This window comes from Mobula hypostoma, chromosome 14 (assembly GCF_963921235.1).
Source record: "Mobula hypostoma chromosome 14, sMobHyp1.1, whole genome shotgun sequence".
In the NCBI taxonomy this organism is placed as follows: domain Eukaryota; kingdom Metazoa; phylum Chordata; class Chondrichthyes; order Myliobatiformes; family Myliobatidae; genus Mobula; species Mobula hypostoma.
In genome coordinates this window covers 17,422,078-17,444,105 of record NC_086110.1, presented here as the reverse complement: position 1 = coordinate 17,444,105, position 22,028 = coordinate 17,422,078, and the positions used below count along the sequence as shown (strand labels likewise).

At 41.5% G+C, this 22,028-nt stretch overlaps 1 protein-coding gene across 1 annotated transcript in view; it reads right to left on the bottom strand.

Annotated features, from left to right (window-relative positions):
- Nucleotides 1-22,028, bottom strand: part of LOC134356598 (BTB/POZ domain-containing protein KCTD19-like) — a 57,086-nt gene that overhangs the window by 6,000 nt on the left and 29,058 nt on the right. Inside the window, exons 9-11 of the mRNA XM_063067557.1 lie at nt 15,137-15,279; nt 8,368-8,451; nt 7,805-7,946 (exon numbers count right to left, since the gene is read on the bottom strand). Of these exons, the coding sequence (XP_062923627.1) occupies nt 7,805-7,946; nt 8,368-8,451; nt 15,137-15,279 (369 nt within the window). The remainder of the gene's footprint in view (nt 1-7,804; nt 7,947-8,367; nt 8,452-15,136; nt 15,280-22,028) is intronic.

The window sequence follows — 22,028 nt, the reverse complement described above, 5'->3', positions numbered from 1 at the left end:
TTTTATATTGTGTCTCCATTCAGAAAATAGTCAACCCTATTATTTCTTCCGCCAAAGCGCATGACTATACACTTCCTGACACAGTATTTCATCTACTTCTTTGCCCACTCTCCTAATCTGTACATGTCCTTCTGTAGCCCATCTATTTCCTCAAAACCACCTGCCCTTCCACCTATCTTCGTATCATCGGCAAACTTTGCAACAAAGCCATCAATTCCATTATCCAAATCATTGACATATAACGTAAAAAGAATCTGTCTCCACAGACTCATGTGGAACACTATTAGTCAACATAGCCAACCAGAAAAGGCTCAAGAGGCTCCCTTTATTCCCATTCTTTGCCTTCTGCCAACCAGCCACTGCTTTATCCTGTAATACCATGGTCTCGTAGCTTGTTAAGCAGCCTCGTGTGCCTCCTTGTCATAGGCCTTCTGAAAATCCAAGTACACAACATCAACCAATTCTCCTTGTCTATCCTGTTTGTTACTTCTTCAAAGAATTCCAACAGATTTCTCAGACAAGATTTTCCCTTGAGGAAACCAGTTGATCATGGCCTATTTTAGAAATATAGAAAATCTACAGCACAATACAGGCCCTTAGGCCCACAAAGCTGTGCTGAACATGTCCTTTACCTTAGAAATTACCTAGGGTTACCCATAGCCCTCTATTTTTCTAAGCTCCATGTATCCAGGAGTCTCTTAAAAGACCCTATCCTTTCCGCCTCCACCACCATCGCCGGCAGCCCATTCCACACACTCACCACTCTCTGCGTAAAAAAAACTTATCCTTGACATCTCCTCTGTACCCACTTCCAAGCACCTTAAAACTGTGCCCTCTCGTGCTAGCCATTTCAGCCCTGGGAAAAAGCCTCTGACTATCCACACGATCAATGCCTCCCATCATCTTATACATCCCTATCAGGTCACCTCTCATCCTCTGTTGCTCCAAGGAGAAAAGGCCGGGTTCACTCAACCTATTCTCATAAGGTATGCCCCCATATCCAGGCAATTATCATGTGCATGCAAGTACCCTGAGATTCATCCTTAATAATCAATGTCTTCCCAGCCACTGAGGTCAGACTAATTGGCATATAGTTTCCTTTCTTCTGCTTCTCCCTCTCTCTTTTTGAAGAGTGGAGTGACATTTGCAATTTTCCTGTCTTCCAGAGCCATTCCAGATCCTAATAATTCTTGAAATATCATTACCAATGCCTCCACAATCTCTTCAGCCACCTCTTTCAGAACTGTGGGGTGTGCACCATCTGGTCCAGGTGACTTATCTACCCTTAGACCTTCCTGTTTTACAATAACCTTCTCTTTAGTAATGGTCAGTTCATCCACCATTGCTACCTCTCCAGCAGTCTGATATCCACACTTGCCTCTTTTCCACTATGTATCTGAAGAAACTTTTGGCACCCTCTTTAAAATTATTGACTAGCTTACTTTCATATTCCCCCTTTTGCAATCAGGTTACTAACCTGATTTTCCCAATTTACTTGCATATTGAAAACCCTCATGATTATTGTTACATTTGATGGGAGAACATACAGGCCTCTGAACAGTAGCTAGGATGTGAGATATAAATTACAACAGGAAACAGAAAATGCATGTAATAAGTGTAATGTTGTGATGGTCATGGGGGATTTCAATATGCAGGTGGATTCAGGAAATAAGTTTGGTGCTCGATCCTAAAAGAAGGAATTTGTAGAATGCTTACAAGATGGCTTTTTAGAGCAGCTTGTGGATGAGTCCAGCAGGGGAAAGGCAATTCTGGACTCGGTGTTGTGTAATGAACCAGATTTAATTCGGAAATTTAAGGTAACGGAACCTTTTTCCCATGGCTCAAGTGCATTAAGTGTCAGGGTCTGAGCCCAAGCCCTACTGAAGGTCAGGAGAGAGAGCAAAAAAAGAGCAACTTTGGGTAAGGCCGGTTTTTCAGCTGCACAGGTGTGGTAAATGTTGGTGTCAGAGGCCAAAACTCACAGCAAATAAAAGAAGGTAGGGTCAAGTGGAGCAGTCATTGTCAAAGTGTACCAGTGATAGATTGCGAAGGCTTTGACTTACCAGGCTTCGGCAAAAACAGGCAGATGCATAGATAAGAAGAGGTAAGCTTTTTTAGTACAGAGTAATCAGGATGGAATGCTCCTCCTGCCAGATGTGGGCATTCATAAGAACATAAGAAATAGGAGCAGGAGTAGGCAATCCAGCCGATCAAGCCTGCCCTGCCATTCAATAAGATCATGGCTGATCTGTCCGTAAACTCAACTCCATCTACCTGCCTTTTCCCCATAACCTTTAACTCCCTTACTATGTAAAAACCTATCTAACTGTTTCTTAAATATATTTAGTGAAGAAGCCTCAACTGCTTCCCTGAGCAGAGAATTCAACAGATTCACGACTCTCTGGAAAAAAAAATTCTCCCCTGAACCTTGAGGCAATATCCCCTAGTTCTAGTCTCACCTACCAATAGAAACAATTTTCCTACTTCTATCTTATCTAGCCTTTTCAAAATTTTGTATGTTTCTGTAAGAGCCCCGCTCATTCTTCTGAACTCCAGAGAGTATAGTCCCAGGCGACTCAATCTCTCCTCATAGGTTAACCCCTTCATCCTTGGAATCAACCTGGAATCAGGATACCTGACGGTTTTCCTGATGACTACATCTGCAGGAAGTGCACCCAATTTCAGCTCCTGACTGATTTTGGGTCAAGGAGTTGGAGCTGGAGTTAGATGTACTCAGGACCATCCAGTAGGCTGAAGACATTATAGATGAGAATTTTGAAAGTGGTCACACCCAGAGTACAGGCTGCATGATGGGTGACCACCAGGAGAAGTAAGGGGATTAAGAAGTCAGTGCAGAGTCCTCTGGGAAAAGGGCCTAAGTAAAGAGTATATAGAATTAGGAAAGAGGTGGAAGAGAAGGAGCTCCAAGGTAGGAATCTCCAGATTACTCTTTGTGCCACAGGCTAGGGCAGGTAGGAATGGTATGATTGCACAAATGAATAAATGGCTGAGGACATGGTTCAGGGGACAGTTTTAATCTCTGGGATCATTGGAACCTTTTCTGGGGAAGGGGTGACCTGTACAAGAGGGACAGGTTGCACCTGAACTGGAGGAGAACCAATACCCTGGTTGGAAGGTTTGCTAATGCCATTCAGGAGAGTTTAAACTAGTTTTGCAGGGGACAGGAAACCGGAGCACCATGTAGATTAAGTAAAGGATCAGACAGGTAGAAATACGCCAGGGAAAATTTTGAAAGGCAAAATCCAAATAACAGGTATGATAGGTCAGATAGATTGAAGCACGTGTATTTTAGTGCTAGGAGTATTATGGGTAAAGGTGATGAACTTAGTGCATGGATCAGTACATGGAATTTGGTTGAGAGAGGGGCAGCAGTGGGTAATTAATGTATCAGGTTTTGTAAGTTTTAGAAACGATAGAGAAGGATTAAGAAAGCTGGGGCTAGGTGGGGAGTGGGTGAAATTGCACTACTAATCAGGGACAATATCACAACTGCACTCAGGGGAGACATATTGGAGGGTTCAGACACTGAGTCCATTTGCATAGAATTCAGGAATAAGAAGATGCAATCACACTGATGGGATTGTACTACAGATCTCCTGATAGCCACCAGGAGATTGAGGAACAGGTATATAAACGGTTAAGGAAATATGGAAAAATAATGAGGTTGTTGAAATGTGAGATTTCAAATTCCCCATTATAAACTGGGACCTTCTTAGTGCAAGAAATTTAGATGGGTCAGAATTTGTTAAGCATATCCATGAGGGTTTATTAAATCTATATGTGAACAGTCCAATGAGAGGAGAGGCAGTACCGGACCTGGTGTTGGGTAATGAGCCTGGCCAGGTGACTGACCTTTCAGTGGGTGAGCACTGACCACAACTCCTTAACTTTCAGGATAGCTATATATAAGGATAGGTATCGTCCTTGTGGGAGAGATTTAAATTAGAGTAGAGTAAATTATGAGGACATTAGGCAGGAACTAAGAAGAAATGGCAGACCAATTGAATAATTACTTTGGTTCTGTCTTCACTAAGGAGGACATAAATAATCTTCCAGAAATAGTAAGGGACAGAGGGTCCAGTGAGATGGAGGAACTGAGTGAAATACATGTTAGTCGGGAAGTGGTGTTAGGTAAATTGAAGGGATTGAAGGCAGATAAATCCCCAGGGCCAGATGGTCTGCATCCCAGAGTGCTTAAGGAAGTAGCCCAAGAAATAGTGGATGCATTAGTGATAATTTTTCAAAACTCGTTAGATTCTGGACTAGTTCCTGAGGATTGGAGGGTGGCTAATGTAACTCCACTTTTTAAAAAAGGAGGGAGAGAAACCGGGGAATTATAGACCAGTTAGCCTAACGTCGGTGGTGGGGAAACTGCTGGAGTCGGTTATCAAGGATGTGATAACAGCACATTTGGAAAGCGGTGAAATGATCGGACAAAGTCAGCATGGATTTGTGAAAGGAAAATCATGTCTGACGAATCTCATAGAATTTTTTGAGAATGTAACTAGTAGAGTGGATAGGGGAGACCCAGTGGATGTGGTATATTTGGATTTTCAAAAGGCTTTTGACAAGGTCCCACACAGGAGATTAGTGTGCAGACTTAAAGCACACGGTATTGGGGGTAAGGTATTGGTGTGGGTGGAGAATTGGTTAGCAGACAGGAAGCAAAGAGTGGGAATAAACGGGACCTTTTCAGAATGGCAGGCGGTGACTAGTGGGGTACCGCAAGGCTCAGTGCTGGGACCCCAGTTGTTTACAATATATATTAATGACTTGGATGAGGGAATTAAATGCAGCATCTCCAAGTTTGCGGATGACACGAAGCTGGGTGGCAGTGTTAGCTGTGAGGAGGATGCTAAGAGGATGCAGAGTGACTTGGATAGGTTGGGTGAGTGGGCAAATTCATGGCAGATGCAATTTAATGTGGATAAATGTGAAGTTATCCACTTTGGTGGCAAAAGTAGGAAAACAGATTATTATCTGAATGGTGGCCGATTAGGAAAAGGGAAGGTGCAACGAGACCTGGGTGTCATTATACACCAGTCATTGAAAGTGGGCATGCAGGTACAGCAGGCGGTGAAAAAGGCGAATGGTATGCTGGCATTTATAGCGAGAGGATTCAAGTACAGGAGCAGGGAGGTACTACTGCAGTTGTACAAGGCCTTGGTGAGACCACACCTGGAGTATTGTGTGCAGTTTTGGTCCCCTAATCTGAGGAAAGACATCTTTGCCATAGAGGGAGTACAAAGAAGGTTCTCCAGACTGATTCCTGGGATGGCAGGACTTTCATATGAAGAAAGACTGGATGAACTGGGCTTGTACTCGTTGGAATTTAGAAGATTGAGGGGGGATCTGATTGAAACGTATAAGATCCTAAAGGGATTGGACAGGCTAGATGCAGGAAGATTGTTCCCGATGTTGGGGAAGTGCAGAACGAGGGGCCACAGTTTGAGGATAGAGGGGAAGCCTTTTAGGACCGAGATTAGGAAAAACTTCTTCACACAGAGAGTGGTGAATCTGTGGAATTCTCTGCCACAGGAAACAGTTGAGGCCAGTTCATTGGCTATATTTAAGAGGGAGTTAGATATGGCCCTTGTGGCTACGGGGATCAGGGGGTATGGAGGGAAGGCTGGGGCGGGGTTCTGAGTTGGATGATCAGCCATGATCATAATAAATGGCGGTGCAGGCTCGAAGGGCCGAATGGCATACTCCTGCACCTATTTTCTATGTTTCTAAGCTACAGAAAGTTGTAAAATTAGTCAGCTCCATCTTGAGTACTAGCCTCCAAGGTATCCAAGACAACTTCAAGGACTGCTGCCTCAGAAAGTTATTAAGTATATTACATATACTTACTATAATTGATTTCTTTATTTTTTCTTTCTATGTTATCATGCATTGAATTGTACTGCTGCTGTTAAGTTAACAAATTTCATGATATACGCCAGTGATAATAAACCTAATTCTGATTCTAAGTGGACATTCCTCTTTCTGAGGCTATGCCATCTGGTCTTAGACTCACCCATAAAAGGAAACATTCTCGTCAAATCCACTCTATCCAGGCCTTTCAGTATTTGATAGATTTGAATGTGCTCTCCCCTCGTTCTTCTAAACTCCAGCGAGTACAGACATGGAGCCACCACACTCTCCTCATGTGTTTCATTCCCTTTCATTCCAAGAATTATTCTTGGAAGCCTCCTCTGGACCCATCCAGTGCCAGCAGAACTTTTCCCAGATAATGGGCCTCCAAACTGCTCATAATACTGCAAATGCAGTCTGACCAATACCTTATAAATTTTCAAGGTCACATCCTTCTCTTATATTCAAATTCTCCTGAAATGAACACTAACATTGCATTTTCCTTCCTTACCACTGACTCCTCCTTTTGTAGGGAATCCTGCACAAGGACCACACACAAGTCCCCTTTCTCCCCATTTAGAAAATAGTCTACACCTTTAGTCCTTCTGTGTATGACCATGTACTTCTCTACATTACATTCCACCTGCCACTTCTTTGCCCATTCTCTCAATCTGTCAAAGTCCTTCTGCAGACTACCTGCTTCCTCAACACTACCTGCCCCTCTGGCTATCTTTGTTTTATCTGCAAACTTGGCCACAAAGCCATCAATTCTGGCATCCAAATCATTGATATATACAGTGAAAAGAAGCGGTTTCTATACAGAGCCCTGCAGAACACCACTACTTAGTGGCAGCTAGTCAGTCAATCTTCCATCCATCTTGGTATCTTTACTGTAATACCATAGGCTCTTATCTTGTTAAGCAGCCTCATGTGTGACATATTGTCAAAGGCCTTCTGAATATCCAAGTAAATAACATAAACTGATTCCTCTTTGTCTGTCCTGCTGGTTATTTCCTAAAAGAATTCCAAGAGACTTCTCAGGCGACATTTCCCCTGAAGGACATGTTCACATTCCAACTTTATCATGTGCCTTCAAGTACCCTGAAACCTCTTAATGATGGATTCTAATATCTTTCCAACCACTGAAGTCAGGCTAACTGGCCTTTAATTTCCTTTCTTCTGACTTCCTTCCTTCTTAAAGATTTGAGTGTCATTTGCAGTATTTCAGTCCTCCGAAACCATCTCAGAATTTAATGATTTTTGAAAGATAATTACTAATGCTTCTACAATCTCTTCACCTTCTTTTCTGGTAGAGACCTGATTGCCAGAATTAAATGCCGCAGACCTAGCCCTCAGCAGATGATGAAACTCCTGGTTCATCTACGGCTTTTGGCTTGGGAATGTAAAGCAATACTGCAGCATACTCATCCAGATTCGAAGACGAATCCTTGAATACAGTCTAGCTCATCGATTCAAAGGAGCCCTGTAGGCGCTTCTGTGCTTCCCTTATCCATACCACCATGGTCCTTACTACTGGTGCTTCAGTACTCAGGAAGTAGAACTACAGCCAGGTGATCAGACTTTCTAAAGAATTTTGAACAGAAATGAGGAAGAATTTGTTTAGCAGACAGTGATAATTCTGTGGAATTCATTGCCACAATTGGCTCTGTAGAGGCCCAGCTATTGAGTATAAAAGCAGAGATTGAAAGGATCTTGATTAGTCAGGGCATCAAAGGTTATGGGGAGAAGGCAGGAGAATGGAATTGAGATGAATAATAAATCAGCCGTGATAGAATGGCAGAGCAGACAAGATTTACTGAATGGCCTAATTCTGCTCCTATGTTTCATGGTGTTACTATATTTCCTCTATCAGGGAAGACTTTACCAATGCCAAATGTTGGGATATAAATAAATGGATAATTGATACCTTTTGTATAAAATTACTTAACACATTTCCCTTTTCTGCTAAGCTTCCATGCAGGTCCATGGATGAAATTGACTTTGATGTTTCTACGGGAACATTAACTGTTTCTGCTGTAATTGTCTTCTTATTCTCTGCATACCAAATTCTATAAATAACAATGTAACATAATGTTAGCATTGAAGCGTAATTCAGAAGAGAGCAAATACAATGCGATAAATGTTGCATTATCATTTGTCAGCAAAACACCAAAATAAATCGAAATACTTCTCAAAGCTGTTTTCTTTTTGGTAATGCCACATCTAACAGGCATTAGTTGTACATAACATAGTTGTGACTCCAAGTCTAGCTCTCATTTCTATTACATGGTCATTTTCATTTTTATTGTCCAAGTACATTTTGCTCATCTTCTGTCAATAATAAGGGCCAGAATAAATGTCCATGAATTAATTATATAAAACTGTGAAATATGCTGATCAAGAGAACTTATATGTTTTTAACAGATTTTCAAAGAGTAATATTACAACAATCTCAGCAAAATTCATGAAATTCTTTTCCATTATTTATACCTGTATTGTTCATTATTTTGCAAGGCTTCAGTAAGTGCAGGGATCTTACAATCTTCTATTTCTTGACAAAGTAAAGGCCATTCTCTGTGATGTTTAAGAGTACAAAAACAAACAGCAAAAGCATTGTTATTAATATAAGCAACTGATGTATTTTGCAATGACGACAACACAAGGAAATCTGCAGATGCTGGAAATTCAAGCAACACACACAAAATGCTGGTGGAACGCAGTCGGCCAGGCAGCATCTTTAGGAAGAGGTACAGTCGACGTTTCAGGCTCAGATCCCTTCATCAGGACTAACTGAAAGAATAGCTAGTAGGAGATTTGAAAGTGAGAGGGGGAGGGGGAGATCCGAAATGACAGGCGAAGACAGGGGGGGAGCGATAGAGCTAGGAGCTGGACAGTTGATTGGCAAAAGGGATACAAGGCTGGAGAAGGGAGAGTTTTGCAATGAGTTGCATTTATAGATTTAAGATAAAACTATGCAAACCCACTTTGTATTATAGGCTCCACATTATACTGTATTAGTATAATAACCAATTTAAGCCCCTCTATCTTACTGTGCTAATCAAATGAAAGTAGTCATTTGGGCTTTGGAGGTTAGGTCAGTGGTTGCTTCTTCTACAGGGTGTGGGAGAATGGGGACATTTCCATTGAATACACCTGCAAGATGCATGTACAGCTGCTGTGCCTGGCAGACAGCCTCGAGCAGTTAGTAAGTGGTCACTCGGCAGGTACAGAAAGAGATAGGTGACTGCCAGGAAGGGTACTCAGGTATGCAGGACTCTCCTGTGGTCATTCCCCATATTAACAGGTATGCTACATTGGATACTGTTGGGTTGGAGGATATAGCTTACCGGGGAAAACAGTAGCAACAGCATAGTTCAAGGTACCATGGTGGAGGTTGCTGTACAAAACAAAGGAAGGAATGAATAGGACTAAGACAGCAATAGTAGCGAGGGATTCTAGTTTGGTATTTGTGGGTGAAGGTACAGAGTGCCAGATAGATATTGTATGGTCGCTAATGAGGCTCGAGTTTGCTATGTTGCTTCCTGGGTACAGGGGTCAAGGATGTTTCTGAGCAGCTGAAGGACATTGTGAAAGGGGAAGGTGAACTACCAGAGGTCATGGTATGTGTACTGCAGTTAACAGTGACACAGGTAAGAGGAGGGATAAGGTCCTGCAACACCAGTTTCAGGAGCCAAGTAGACATTTAAAGAGTCACAGGCTAGTGAATATAGGGATACAAGTATAGTTGAAGGGATGGTGCAGGAATTTGGGTGTTAGGTTCTTGGATTATTGACACTGTTTCTAGGGTATACAGGACCTGGACAACCAGGAGAGGTAATGTTGCCTATAGGAGAAATAGTTAAAAAGTCCATTAGGCTGAAAAAGTAAGTTTGTGAACATCAAGGGAATTAAATGCTAAATTGTATTTATTTTATCAGAAGGAGTAAAACTAAAAATGAACTCAAAACTTTAATACAGGGGTCTATGATATTGTGCCTCACTGAGACATAGTTGAAAGATGTACAGGAATGGCAACTCAATGTCCCAAGATATAGAATTTTCAGGCAAGTTAGAGGTAGCAATGAGAGGGGAGGAAGTTAGTCAAAGTCTGCATTACTGAGTGAGGATATATTGGAAGGTTCCTCACAAGGGCTATATAAATCAAAGTCAGAAAGAAAAAGGATGCCTTCAACTTGGCTGGGGATTTATTACAGACTTGTCAACAGACAATAGAGGAATAACAAGAGATACATTAAAATAGGGTCAATGTATTGGGGTTTCCAATTTCCAAATTCAGTGGATTCCAGTTAATTAAGCCATTGGTTATTCAGTGCAGCCACTTATTTGGGACAACTCTTAAAGGACAAAAACAAATCAAGAAAATGGCCAGGATTCCCTTTGTTTATGTGGGACAAAATGCTACTTAATTAGGGCAGGAGACTATTGCCAATCCTTCTCTAACTAGCGTCAGTCTTGTGCACATCATGTGGTTGTTAGACACTACACCATGCTTAGAGCAAAGAGTTTTTAAATAGTGCCAGTTAAGTGTTTTGTGTGTTCAAAAATCCATGATTTTTGACACTATTTGGTGAGAAATATGCAGTAAGAAAACTCAGGACTGTTTTGTTCACTGAGATTTCAAGCATTCATTCTTGGAAATGCCAGAAATGGCTGGGAATGAAACTATTTCAACAAGTTAACAACACTATAAAGAATTTGAAGGTATCAACAATCATCTTGAATGTTACCTTTGGTCCCCACCAGACACTAAGCTGTCACTTGTGGCTCCAAGTAGCTGCTTTCATGTACACAGCTTTGACAGGCAGGCTAAACCAGATGAAAGCACTGGCCAGATGAGATCTACCATGAGATTCAACTGCCAGGAAGGTGGTTCTAATACTTCATGGAGAGCGAAGATTATGGCGAGGCACAGAGAAGTCATAGTTATCCACAGCAACCAGGTAAGACCCCAGTTGAAACGATGACTCCTCCCACCAGACCTGGACTTCTAAGGTCGGGAGAGTGGAACTGCCCCAGCGCAATGGTTTTTCCACTTTAAAAACTCATGTCAGACAAAATCTGCATCAAGCTTTTGCACTAGAAACATATGAACTAGATAGTTTCTAATGAGAAAGATCGATGTAAATTTTGCAGTAACAGCACAGCAAACCAATTTCCTGTTTGCAAACCAATATCATGGAGTATATATTGAATCTAATCAAGGAACCTTTAAACTGTATTAACTGAAATTGCAAGAGTGAGAACAGTGACATGCTGCGTTGGCAATTCACTTGTTTCTTTATGAGATGGTCCATCCAAGATCGGACTACTTCTGGTAGGTATTCTACTGTAAGGGTACTGACCAAGAAGAACAAATGGGTCATCAACAGAAGAGTACGGTGGCCATAGAACTGCATAAAGGTAGGCATAACCATTACCAAGCTTGAAGCCAATAATTGAAAAACTCTCAATTTAATTCCCTGACCAAAGCCTTTTGTGATTTTGCATCCCATCTAAGCAGAAGCAAGTATAAAACAAAACCAATCAGGAGGGACAGACTATGGGAGTATAAATGCCCAGGCCTGTTGAGGATAGCGGAGTTTGTCATCGAAATGTCAGTTATAATTGATACCTTTATCTGGCTGAGAAGTATTTATTCATCAGAACCAAGTATAGTGTTGGCAAGTAAGTGTGAATATGTAATGCTTCCTAAGACAATGATGAGATTACCACTTTATTTTAAGATTCCCAAAATCTCTGTGCCATATCAATAGAATTTTGTCAAAATTGCATGTATTATTGTAGCAATTCCTTAAAATCTATGTGAAGAACTCTGTTGTTGGAATAATGAGTAGAAACTCTTGCTAAAGATTAATAGATGGACACTACTCTTTGGTCACCTCTTTGGTAACAGCTCTCCTTTCCCCTGGTTAGTGCTTATCACTTCAATTAGAAACATAGAAAACCTACTGCACAATACAGGCCCTTTGGCCCACAAAGCTGTGCTGAACATGTCCTTACCTTAGAAATTACCTAGGGTTACCCATAGCCTTCTATTTTTTAGGCTCCATGTACCCATCCAGGAGTCTCTTAAAAGACCCTATCGTATCTGCCTCCACCATCATCGCCGGCAGCCCATTCCATGCACTCACCACGCTCTGCATTAAAAAATTGCCCCTAACATCCCCTCTGTACCTACTTCCAAGCACCTTAAAATTGTGCCCTCTCATGTTAGCCATTTCAGCCCTGGAAAAAAGCCTCTGACTATCCACACGGTCAATACCTCTCATCATCTTATACACCTCTATCAGGTCACTTCTCATCCTCCATTGCTCTAAGGAGAAAAGGCCGAGTTCACTCAACCTATTCTCATAAGGCATGCCCTCCAATTCAGGCAACATTCTTGTAAATCTCCTCTGCACCCTTTCTATAGTTTAGATTAGATTAGATTATGAGGACACACAGTCCTCTTTTATTGTCATTTAGTAATGCATGCATTAAGAAATGATACAATGTTCCTCCAGAATGATATCACAGAAACACAAGACAGACCAAGACTAAAAAAACTGACAAAAACCACATAATTATAACATATAGTTACAACAGTGCAAAGCAATACCGTAATTTGATAAAGAACAGACCATGGGCATGGTAAAAAAAAAAAGTCTCAAAGTCTCTCGAAAGTCCCATCGACTCACGCAAACGGTAGAAGGAAGAGAAACTCTCTTCCTACCATGAACCTCCAGCATCGCAAACTTGCCAATGCAGCACCCTGGAAGCACCCAACCACAGTCCGAAAGCTTCGAGCCTCCGACCAGCCCTCCGACACTGAGCACCGAGCACCATCTCTGCCAAGCGCTTCGACTCCGGCCCCAGCAACAGGCAATAGGCAAGACGAGGACTTGGGGCCTTCCCCTTCGGAGATTCTCGATCACACAGTAGTAACGGCAGCGAAGCAGGCATTTCAGAAGTTTCTCCAGATGTTCCTCCATGTTTCTCACATCTGTCTCCATCAAATCAGGATTGTGCACAGTACTTAGTTAACAAATACGATATCATTTCGGAGCGGCTGCGCGCGCTGCGACGTGCCGCCATCTTCTCCTCCCCACCCCATCCTTCCACATGTTTCCACATCCTTCCTGTAGTGAGGTGACCAGAACTGAGCACAATACTCCAAGTGGGGTCTGACCAGAGTCCTACATATCTGCAACATTACCTCTCGGCTTCTAAATTCAATTCTACATGATTGATGAAGGCCAATGCACCGTATGCCTTCTTAACCACACAGTCAAACTGCGCAGCAGTTTGAGTGTCCTATGAACTCGGACCTCAAGATCCCTCTGATCCTCCACACTGCCAAGAGTCTTACCATTAATACTATATTCTGCCATCATACTTGACCTATCAAAATGAACCACCTCACACTTAACTGGGTTGAACTCCATCTGCCACTTCTTAGCCCAGTTTTGCATCCTATCAATGTCCCGCTGTAACCTCTGACAACCCTCTACACTATCCACAACACCCTCAACCTTTGTGTCATCAGCAAATTTACTAACACATCCCTCCACTTCCTCATCCAGGTCATTTATAAAAATCACGAAGATTAGAGGTTCCAGAACAAGTCCCTGAGGCACACCATTTGTTCTCTCCAAAAAATATTTACTGTTTAACAAAGCACTTTCAATACTATCTCATTATCATATCCCAAAATGGACACTTCCAAATGGGGCTTGTTGTAGTGTTTTTGAAAAACTAAACAGCTTTTTGGTACAAGTTGCATTATGTTAGAAGCATTGCTTAGTATGTATATGGTAACAAAACTAATATGGTATATCACAGCAGAGTTGATGTGGTGTGATGTAGGTCACTAAGTACATGATCTTGAAGAAACCTGGTTGAATCGGAATGAAACTCCCAGATTCTCCTGCCCTTCAACTCACTACACCCCAATTATTTAGAAGACATGTTTTTAAAGCTGGAAATAAAACGGAGGTACTTTTCTAGAAGATGCAAAGATGTTTCCTAGAAAAATGCTGCCAGACTTAGGATATAATAGAAGATGCAGTCCTACATAAAAGCCAATCCATAAGTAAAACATAAAGGTGACGTAAATCATATACCTTTCTTATAAGAAAACAAAAACAAATGCAAAATCCATTTTAGAACAAAGTGATCGGAGTGGTCATAGTGTTGCTAAACTGAAGTGGTGATTAGCGTTTTGCCAGTTGGTTTAAGAATAAAATGGTTGAAGAAAAGAGGCTGCCTTGGTAGTGTGTGACTTCAGGCTTCTGTACTTCATGCCCAATGGTAGCTACGAAAAGATGGCATGGCCCAGATTATGTGGATCTTTGATGATGGATGTTGCCTTCCTGAGATAAAGTCTCCTGTAGATACTACCTGTGATGGGGAAGGATATCCCTGTTACGTATTGGGCACAGACCACTACTTTCTTCATCTTTTTGCTTTCCTGCTACCATACCAAACCATGATGCAACCATTCAGGGTACTTCCAACAGTACATCTGTAAAAGCTTGTTAGTGGTCAGTGATGAGCTAATCCTCCTTAAACTCCCAAGGAAGTAAAGATACTGGCATACTTTCCTTATGATTGCATTTAATATGTTGGGCCCAGGACTGGTTATCTGATATGCTAACACCCAGGAATACTGACTCCCTAGTGAAAGTTAGGATTAAGTGATCCTTTTTAAGGTGCTTCTTAGAATAAGAAAAATGTTCTTCTATAATCTACACATCAGAACTGTTGAACACCTGTCAACAAAACAAAAATCACTGCCAAGTATGCAGCTTGCATTGTGTTAAGAAGCAAACAATCTGCTGAAACTCAGCAGGACCTGACCCTAAATACCAACAATTCCTTTTCCTCACCACAGATGCCACTCGACTTGGCAGTTCCTCCAGCAGACTGTTTGCTACTTCAACTTACAGAATCTTCTGTCTATTGACTTTGTACTACCAGATAAAGCAATCCATATAGCATCAGTTGTCAATTTTTCAGCTTGACTACTTTCCTCTAAGTGATATCAGTAATTTCAAGATCAGTGCAGCTTTATATTTTGGAAGTCAGAATTTAAACTTGTAGTCTACAAACGGACAAAATGTTCATCTTATTAAACTAGTTGGATTTAAATATTTTGATTTTTAAAATATTCTTTAATTTTAAATACTCTTTAAATATTAGAAAATCTATATGAATTGTTTGACATTCAAATGGCTAAAATATGAAGTATTGCACTCACTTGAATCCTGATGGAATACACAGTTTGTCGAATCTCAGGAAGTTGATAATATGCCTAAACATCTGACCATCTCCAATGATGAAAAGTGTCTTGCCATATGTGATCCATTGTGCTTTGTTGCGATTAAACAGCAGTTCAGGATACTAACAGACATGAATCTTGTCAAAAAGGCTACATTGTTTATTTAATTATAGTCACTCAAGAAATTATAATCATTGCCTTAAAGATTCGTAAGAACTTATATTATCACATTAGAATTAATTTGTTAATTTTTTTTCATATCATATGCAAATTTGGTGAAATAATTCACCAGAAGAAAGTCACATCATAGTTTACCACAGCAAATCACTGGTCCTTTGAACTAAACAGATATCATTTTGCATCACTTTAGCATATTTCTTTCCTCCCATGTACTAATCTAGTTTTCCTTAAATATATCAATGATACCTGTCTTAACCACTCCATGAGGTATAGAGTTTGTCACTTCTTGAGAAAGAAAGTGGTGCACAGTATATTCAGAACTTCCAATCACAACACAATTCATTAGAACACAAGCATTTATAAAGTTGTCCTTTTAAGTTTTACAAAGCAGACTGACATAATTCTAGATATATTCCAGATTAATTAACCAGCAGTATAACAGTAATAAAACAAGAAACTATTTAATTGGGCAATGTGTTACTTTACTAGACTATTCAATTTCTAGTCAAAGCTGAATCAGAAAATTCATGAGCTGTAGCTCTAACGAAATCTGGCATAAGACCATAAGACACAATGGTTTCAGTCCGGAATCATTCTAGAATTTCTTCAGCTACCTCTTTCAGAACCCGGGGTGTAAATCATCTGAATCAGGTGACTTCACTCAACTTTGCCCCCCGACACTCTCAAACTTCTGGCATACTACTAGCAACTTCTACAGTGAAGACTGACACAAAATACAATTTCTTTGTCCACCATACTACCTCTCCAGCATCATTTTCCAGTGGCCCAATATCCACCTTCTCCCTTCTGAGGTCCAGAACGAGGGGTCACAGTTTGAGGATAGAGGGGAAGCCTTTTAGGACCGAGATTAGGAAAAACTTCTTCACACAGAGAGTGGTGAATCTGTGGAATTCTCTGCCACAGCAAACTGTTGAGGCCAGTTCATTGGCTATGTTTAAGAGGGAGTTAGATATGGCCCTTGTGGCTACAGGGGTCAGGGGGTATGGAGGGAAGGCTGGGTTCTGAGTTGGATGATCAGCCATGATCATAATAAATGGCGGTGCAGGTTCGAAGGGCCGAATGGCCTACTCCTGCACCTATTTTCTATGTTTCTATGTTTCTTTTACTCTTCACAGATCTGCAAAAAACCTCTGGTACTCTTGCATATTATTGGCTAGCTTATCTTCATATTTCATATTTTCTTTCCTAATTTCCAACTAATTTTTGCTACATTATATGCCATCTCTTGCTTTAATGCTGTCTCTGACTTCCCTTGTCAGCTACAGTCCCCTCATCCTCCCTTTACAGTACTTCTTCATCTTCGGGAGGTATCTATCTTGCGCCTTCCAAATTGTCCCCAGAATCTCCAGCCAATGCTGTTCTGCCATCATCTATACTCGTTTTCTTTTCCAATCAACTTTGGTCAGCTCCTCTCATATGCCTCTGTAATTCTCTTTACTCCACTGTAATACTGATACATCAAACATTATCTTCTCCCTCTCAAACTGCAGAGTGAATTGTATCACATTATGATTACTGCCTCTGAAGAGTTCTTTTACCTCAAGCTCTGTTACAGAAATGGCTGGAGTCGCTTAACACTTTAGTGCAAGTGTGTTTATTAGGTGTGTCAAAAATCAAATTTACAAAATTAGAGAAAATAGTGGGAAAAAAAACTGCCAATATTTTCCTCAGGATATCTACTAGAAAACACAATAATAGCTCCATACTATTGTTGTCCACTGTTAAGTCCTTGAAGCCATGATCTCTCTCCAACTGATGATAAAAGCTCAGTTTATTAGGCACCAGGGCATACCATCTTTAATTACCCACAAAGTTAACTTAAGACTTGATGCATCCCACAATGTAGTTACAATCATATTACAAAATAAAAGGAAGAATTTCCTTTAAATACAGTATACAAACAATATATACATATTTACACATCCCCATTACTACAGAAAGTGAATATTTCACTGTGTATGGTGGGAGGGCACCATCCAGCCAATATAAGTTCATCAGCTTGGTTTCGGACCCATTATGAGAATATACCGGGGAAGACATTTAAGTGTGTCCACTCAGCACAACGACATCAGAATGACAAGGCAATGACTGTGTGTCTGTAAATGCACATGTATAAGGAGTGTGTTTACTGAGTGCTCTCCGTCACATTTCCACCCTCCTCTCCTGCTGCACCAACACACAGCAGCCAAGACAGGTAGTCTGCAGTGACTTTCCCTTTCCCTGCTTTATGATGGATGCAGGATTTGAAAGGTTGAAGCTCCAGATACCACTGTGTCACTCTAGTACTACGGTCCTCCACTGTTTGAATCCATGACATCACTCTGTGGTCTGTGCAGAGGTCAAACTCCCCACCAAGAAGGTAGTACTGAAGGCTGCCAAGGGCCAGACACTCCTTTTCAATGAAGAAATACCTGGTTTCCCTTGGGAGGAGTTTTTGGCTCAGGCAAAAGGTAAGTCGCTCTTCTCCAGGTTCTTCAGACCCGCATTGCTCCAGTGACTACTCCTGAGGCAGCCATCCACCTGGACAAGAGACCATTAGTCAAGGTCTGAGCTCTGAAGTACAGATGAAGAACACATGTGAGCTTTAAGGACTGGAAAAGTGTTTTCATGCTCACTTGTCCACGACACTGGGTGACTTACAAGTTTCCCAGGAAGATGAGTCAAAGGTGCAGCCAGAGTGGCGAATTGGGGAATGAACCCGCGATGCCACCCTACCAGAGCCAGGAAGGACTTCACTTTGTCCACTCGGGCTCAGATTTTTCCATGTCCCAGCTGATAGCCAAAGTATCTGGATTTCCTTTTTGCCCACTCACATTTTTGTAGATTGAGGGTGGAACCATCAGCATATTTTCCAGGATCCTGTGCAGATGGTCCCAGTGCTCTGACCACATCTGGCTGTAGACAAGCACGTCATCTAGGTAGGCTGCACTACAGTCCTCAGCCTTGTAACACCTGGTTCACCAGTTGCTGGAAGATTGCCAGTGCACTATGAAGACCGGAGGACATCATGGTGAATTGAAACAGAACCAGGGTTGGAAGGCTATGAGGGGTTTTGATTGGTCATCCAGGTGAACCTACCAGTAGCCTTTACAAAGGTCCAGTCTAGTAATGTCATTTTCCCGTCCAATTCTTTCTAATAGGTCATCAATGTGGGACATAGGATAAGCATTGAAAAATGAAATGGGATTCAGCTTCTGGAAGTCAATGAATATCTTCAGGGTACCATCCTCCTTGGGGCCAATAACGATAGGACCACTCCACTCACCATTTGAAGGCTTGATGACTCCCAGTGCCAACATGGTCAGCATCTCATCCTTCAGGGCCCCCACAAGCCGCTCTGACACTCCGTAGCAGTGTGTTGTACTTAACTCTGGTCATGTTTGATCCTGATGGGATGTCTTAAGACCTTTGTCAGCCCTGGTCTCTTCTGGAACAGCTGTGGAAAATAAGCAAACACCCTCTGCAGCTCCACTGGTTGGCAGCCATCAAGATGGGAGAGGTCAATCCTCCAGGCCTCCATAGCCCCCTCAGAATCATCATCATCAAATGGGTACACCATCTATACAATTATCAACAGAGGCAGGAGAACCAGCATATTTCTCACGGTGCTGTTGCCAACCTAATTTTCTAGGCCTTTTGATTCCTTCCTCCCATTGATTAGCATTCAGGTCAGGCAGAGATTGTAACCCAGCCATTGGTTTGGTTTGCACAGGTCATGCCAAAATACAAACCAGCACTATCTACTCAAGGAGTAACAGATGAGTGTGATTGGCTATTTTCCTTCCTCAGTAACTCATGAAACACAGGCAAATTTCTTCCCGATTCATGTTAACTGGCAGTTTCTCGGCACACTTACATTCATTAAATACTTTGTGGTCATTCAAATCAACAGTGAGTTCTGCCAGCGACTCAGACTTCCAGTCACCATGGACATACCGGACAGGTGTTTGCTGACTATAGGCAACACCAAAGGCAGGGGCATGACTTTTCTTAATAAATGATAGTGAACCACAAGAACCTAAAAGAGCTTTAATAGGTTTTGACTATTACAAACATGAGCTCTTTTTCCTCACATTCTGCTTGATTTCCTTACCATATTATCATCGTCAATATCATAATCATCACCACATTCTCCCTGTCTTGGTAGAGAGTACATACCTGATAATTTGGCCTTCTTGACAGGATACACAGAGGACTTACGATCTGGCTGCTGACAATGTTATCAAATTCAAGTCTTAGAAACAACTACCAAAGGTTCTTTGCCCTCTTTTCTCCTGCACTTGCTGACTTTACCCTTCCCTGTTGAGCCTCAGAGCCAGCTATGGTGGCCTGGCCTAGCTGCTGCTGCACCCTGATAGGTCATCCCCACTACAGTCTGCAAAGGAGTATACTTGTTGCTGAGAGAAATGGCCACAGGGGAACCTGCACTGAGTGCTTACTCCCCTTAATTCACATATGAGATGGTTGACCACCGGGAGAAGCCTACGCTCCAGGTATGCCCACTTCAGTAAAAGTCTCAGCCTCCTGGTTGGTCCCAAGTGCATCCAGCTTCAGCTCCAGCTCCTTAAACCTATCAAGCCAGGAGCTGAAATTGGCTGCACTTCCTGTAAATATAGTTATCAGAAAGACCATTCGACATCCAGAAATCCCACATCTCACAGGAGGAGCTTTTCATCATGCCCACACTTATTATACCTTTAGCTCCCACTTCTTCAGCTTAAATCCTACAATCAACTAAATGACTCCAAAAGCTCAGCGTCTTTAGCCTACACCTGATCTTGCTGAAGCCTGTTGAACCAAAGCCTGCCTGCATCAACAATGGGCCGCTCAAATAATACTCACTCCTGACAAGACTTGATGTTTTCAAATGGCTCCTATCTTGCAGCATGTCAATCTCTCACTTGCTACCTAAAGCAATGACTTACTCCTGAATAGACTTGCCTTTATCAAATGGCTCCTGCCCTACAAGATGCCACTCTCTCACATGCTTCTTCAAACAATAACTCACTCCTGTTGAGAGTTGTTGATTTCAAATGGCTCTCACCCTGAAAAAAGTCACTCTCATTCACATCTTTATATCAGGAACCAGCCCCAGTATTCTTTAATGCTGATCAATATTTAATGGTTCCTGCCACATGGACGTTGATGAAAATAAAACGGGACTAATCTGTAATGCTCCTTTATTGTCAAATATATTATCATCATGCACATTTTGGGTTTGCATGTTTATAAAAGTTGTATTTCAATAAAGGATTCCAGGTCTGGTTGGACATATTCTGGCAGTTCCATCACAATATGAATGGATGAAATTGTTTTAAAGCAGTAACAGAAAATATGAAATAACAAATTAGCAACTTCTTCCGTGTCCATCATAATTCTCTTTTACTTTGAAGTCAATGGGAGAGAAAATTAATTGGGGTAAAGTCACTATCATATTGCTATTTCTCATTTTACAAGAAGTTATGTAGAGCCTGCACAGAAAAAGACCAAATCAGTCACTAATGACAGTGATGTTCAATTCAAGCTCTTTCCTATTCTCCTTCAAGGACATAACTTCAGTTGACTATTCTCCCAGTAAATGGTGCTATTGAAATGAGATACCAAAGGGCTTTATTGCCATGAAATCATCATTGACTATAAATAATAGGACCAGATAATACAATAAGGGTTCGAGAGGAAATAGGTCTAGAAAAACAGGGATTTGTATTTTACTGGATTGAAAGTTTTGCTGGATTCCAACATAGCCATTGCTTAGTGGAAAAGCTCTTATAATTTGCCTTAAAAGGAGGAAACAAAAAAACAGTAGTAAATGCTTGTGTTTTTTTCAGATGTTGTTCCCAAAATGTCAATGTTGGGATCATTTCAATATATATATAATAAAACTAATTTGGCTGAGACTTTAAAACTCCAGGGTGAACCCAAGGTTCTACCGCTGCCCTAACTTTGTATGTGGTAAATTACTGCATTCTTAGTCTAATAGAATGTGGAATTTATCATATACTAAACCAGGACAGAGGTGGAATCTTAGGCTGTGTTATCACCTTCCTTAAGTGGCTGGTAAATTAGCAGGACCATCTAATACACACCAGTTAGCTAACATCGGTGGTGGGGAAAATGCTAGAGTCAGTTATCAAAGATGTGATAACAGCACATTTGGAAAGGGGTGAAATCATCGGACAAAGTCAGCATGGATTTGTGAAAGGAAAATCATGTCTGACAAATCTCATAGAATTTTTTGAGGATGTAACTAGTAGAGTGCATAGGGGAGAACCAGTGGATGTGGTATATTTGGATTTTCAGAAGGCTTTTGACAAGGTCCCACACAGGAGATTAGTGTGCAGACTTAAAGAACACTGTATTGGGGGTATGGTATTGATGTGGATAGAGAATTGGTTGGCAGACAGGAAGCACAGAGTGGGAATAAACGGGACCTTTTCAGAATGGCAGGCAGTGATTAGTGGGGTACGCAAGGCTCAGTGCTGGGAGCCCAGTTGTTTACAATATATATTAATGACTTAGACGAGGAAATTAAATGCAGTATCTCCAAGTTTGCAGATGACACAAAGCTGGGCGGCAGTGTTAGCTGTGAGGAGGATGCTAAAAGGATGCAGGGTAACTTGGATAGGTTAGGGTAAGTGGGCAAATTCATGGCAGATGCAATTTAATGTGG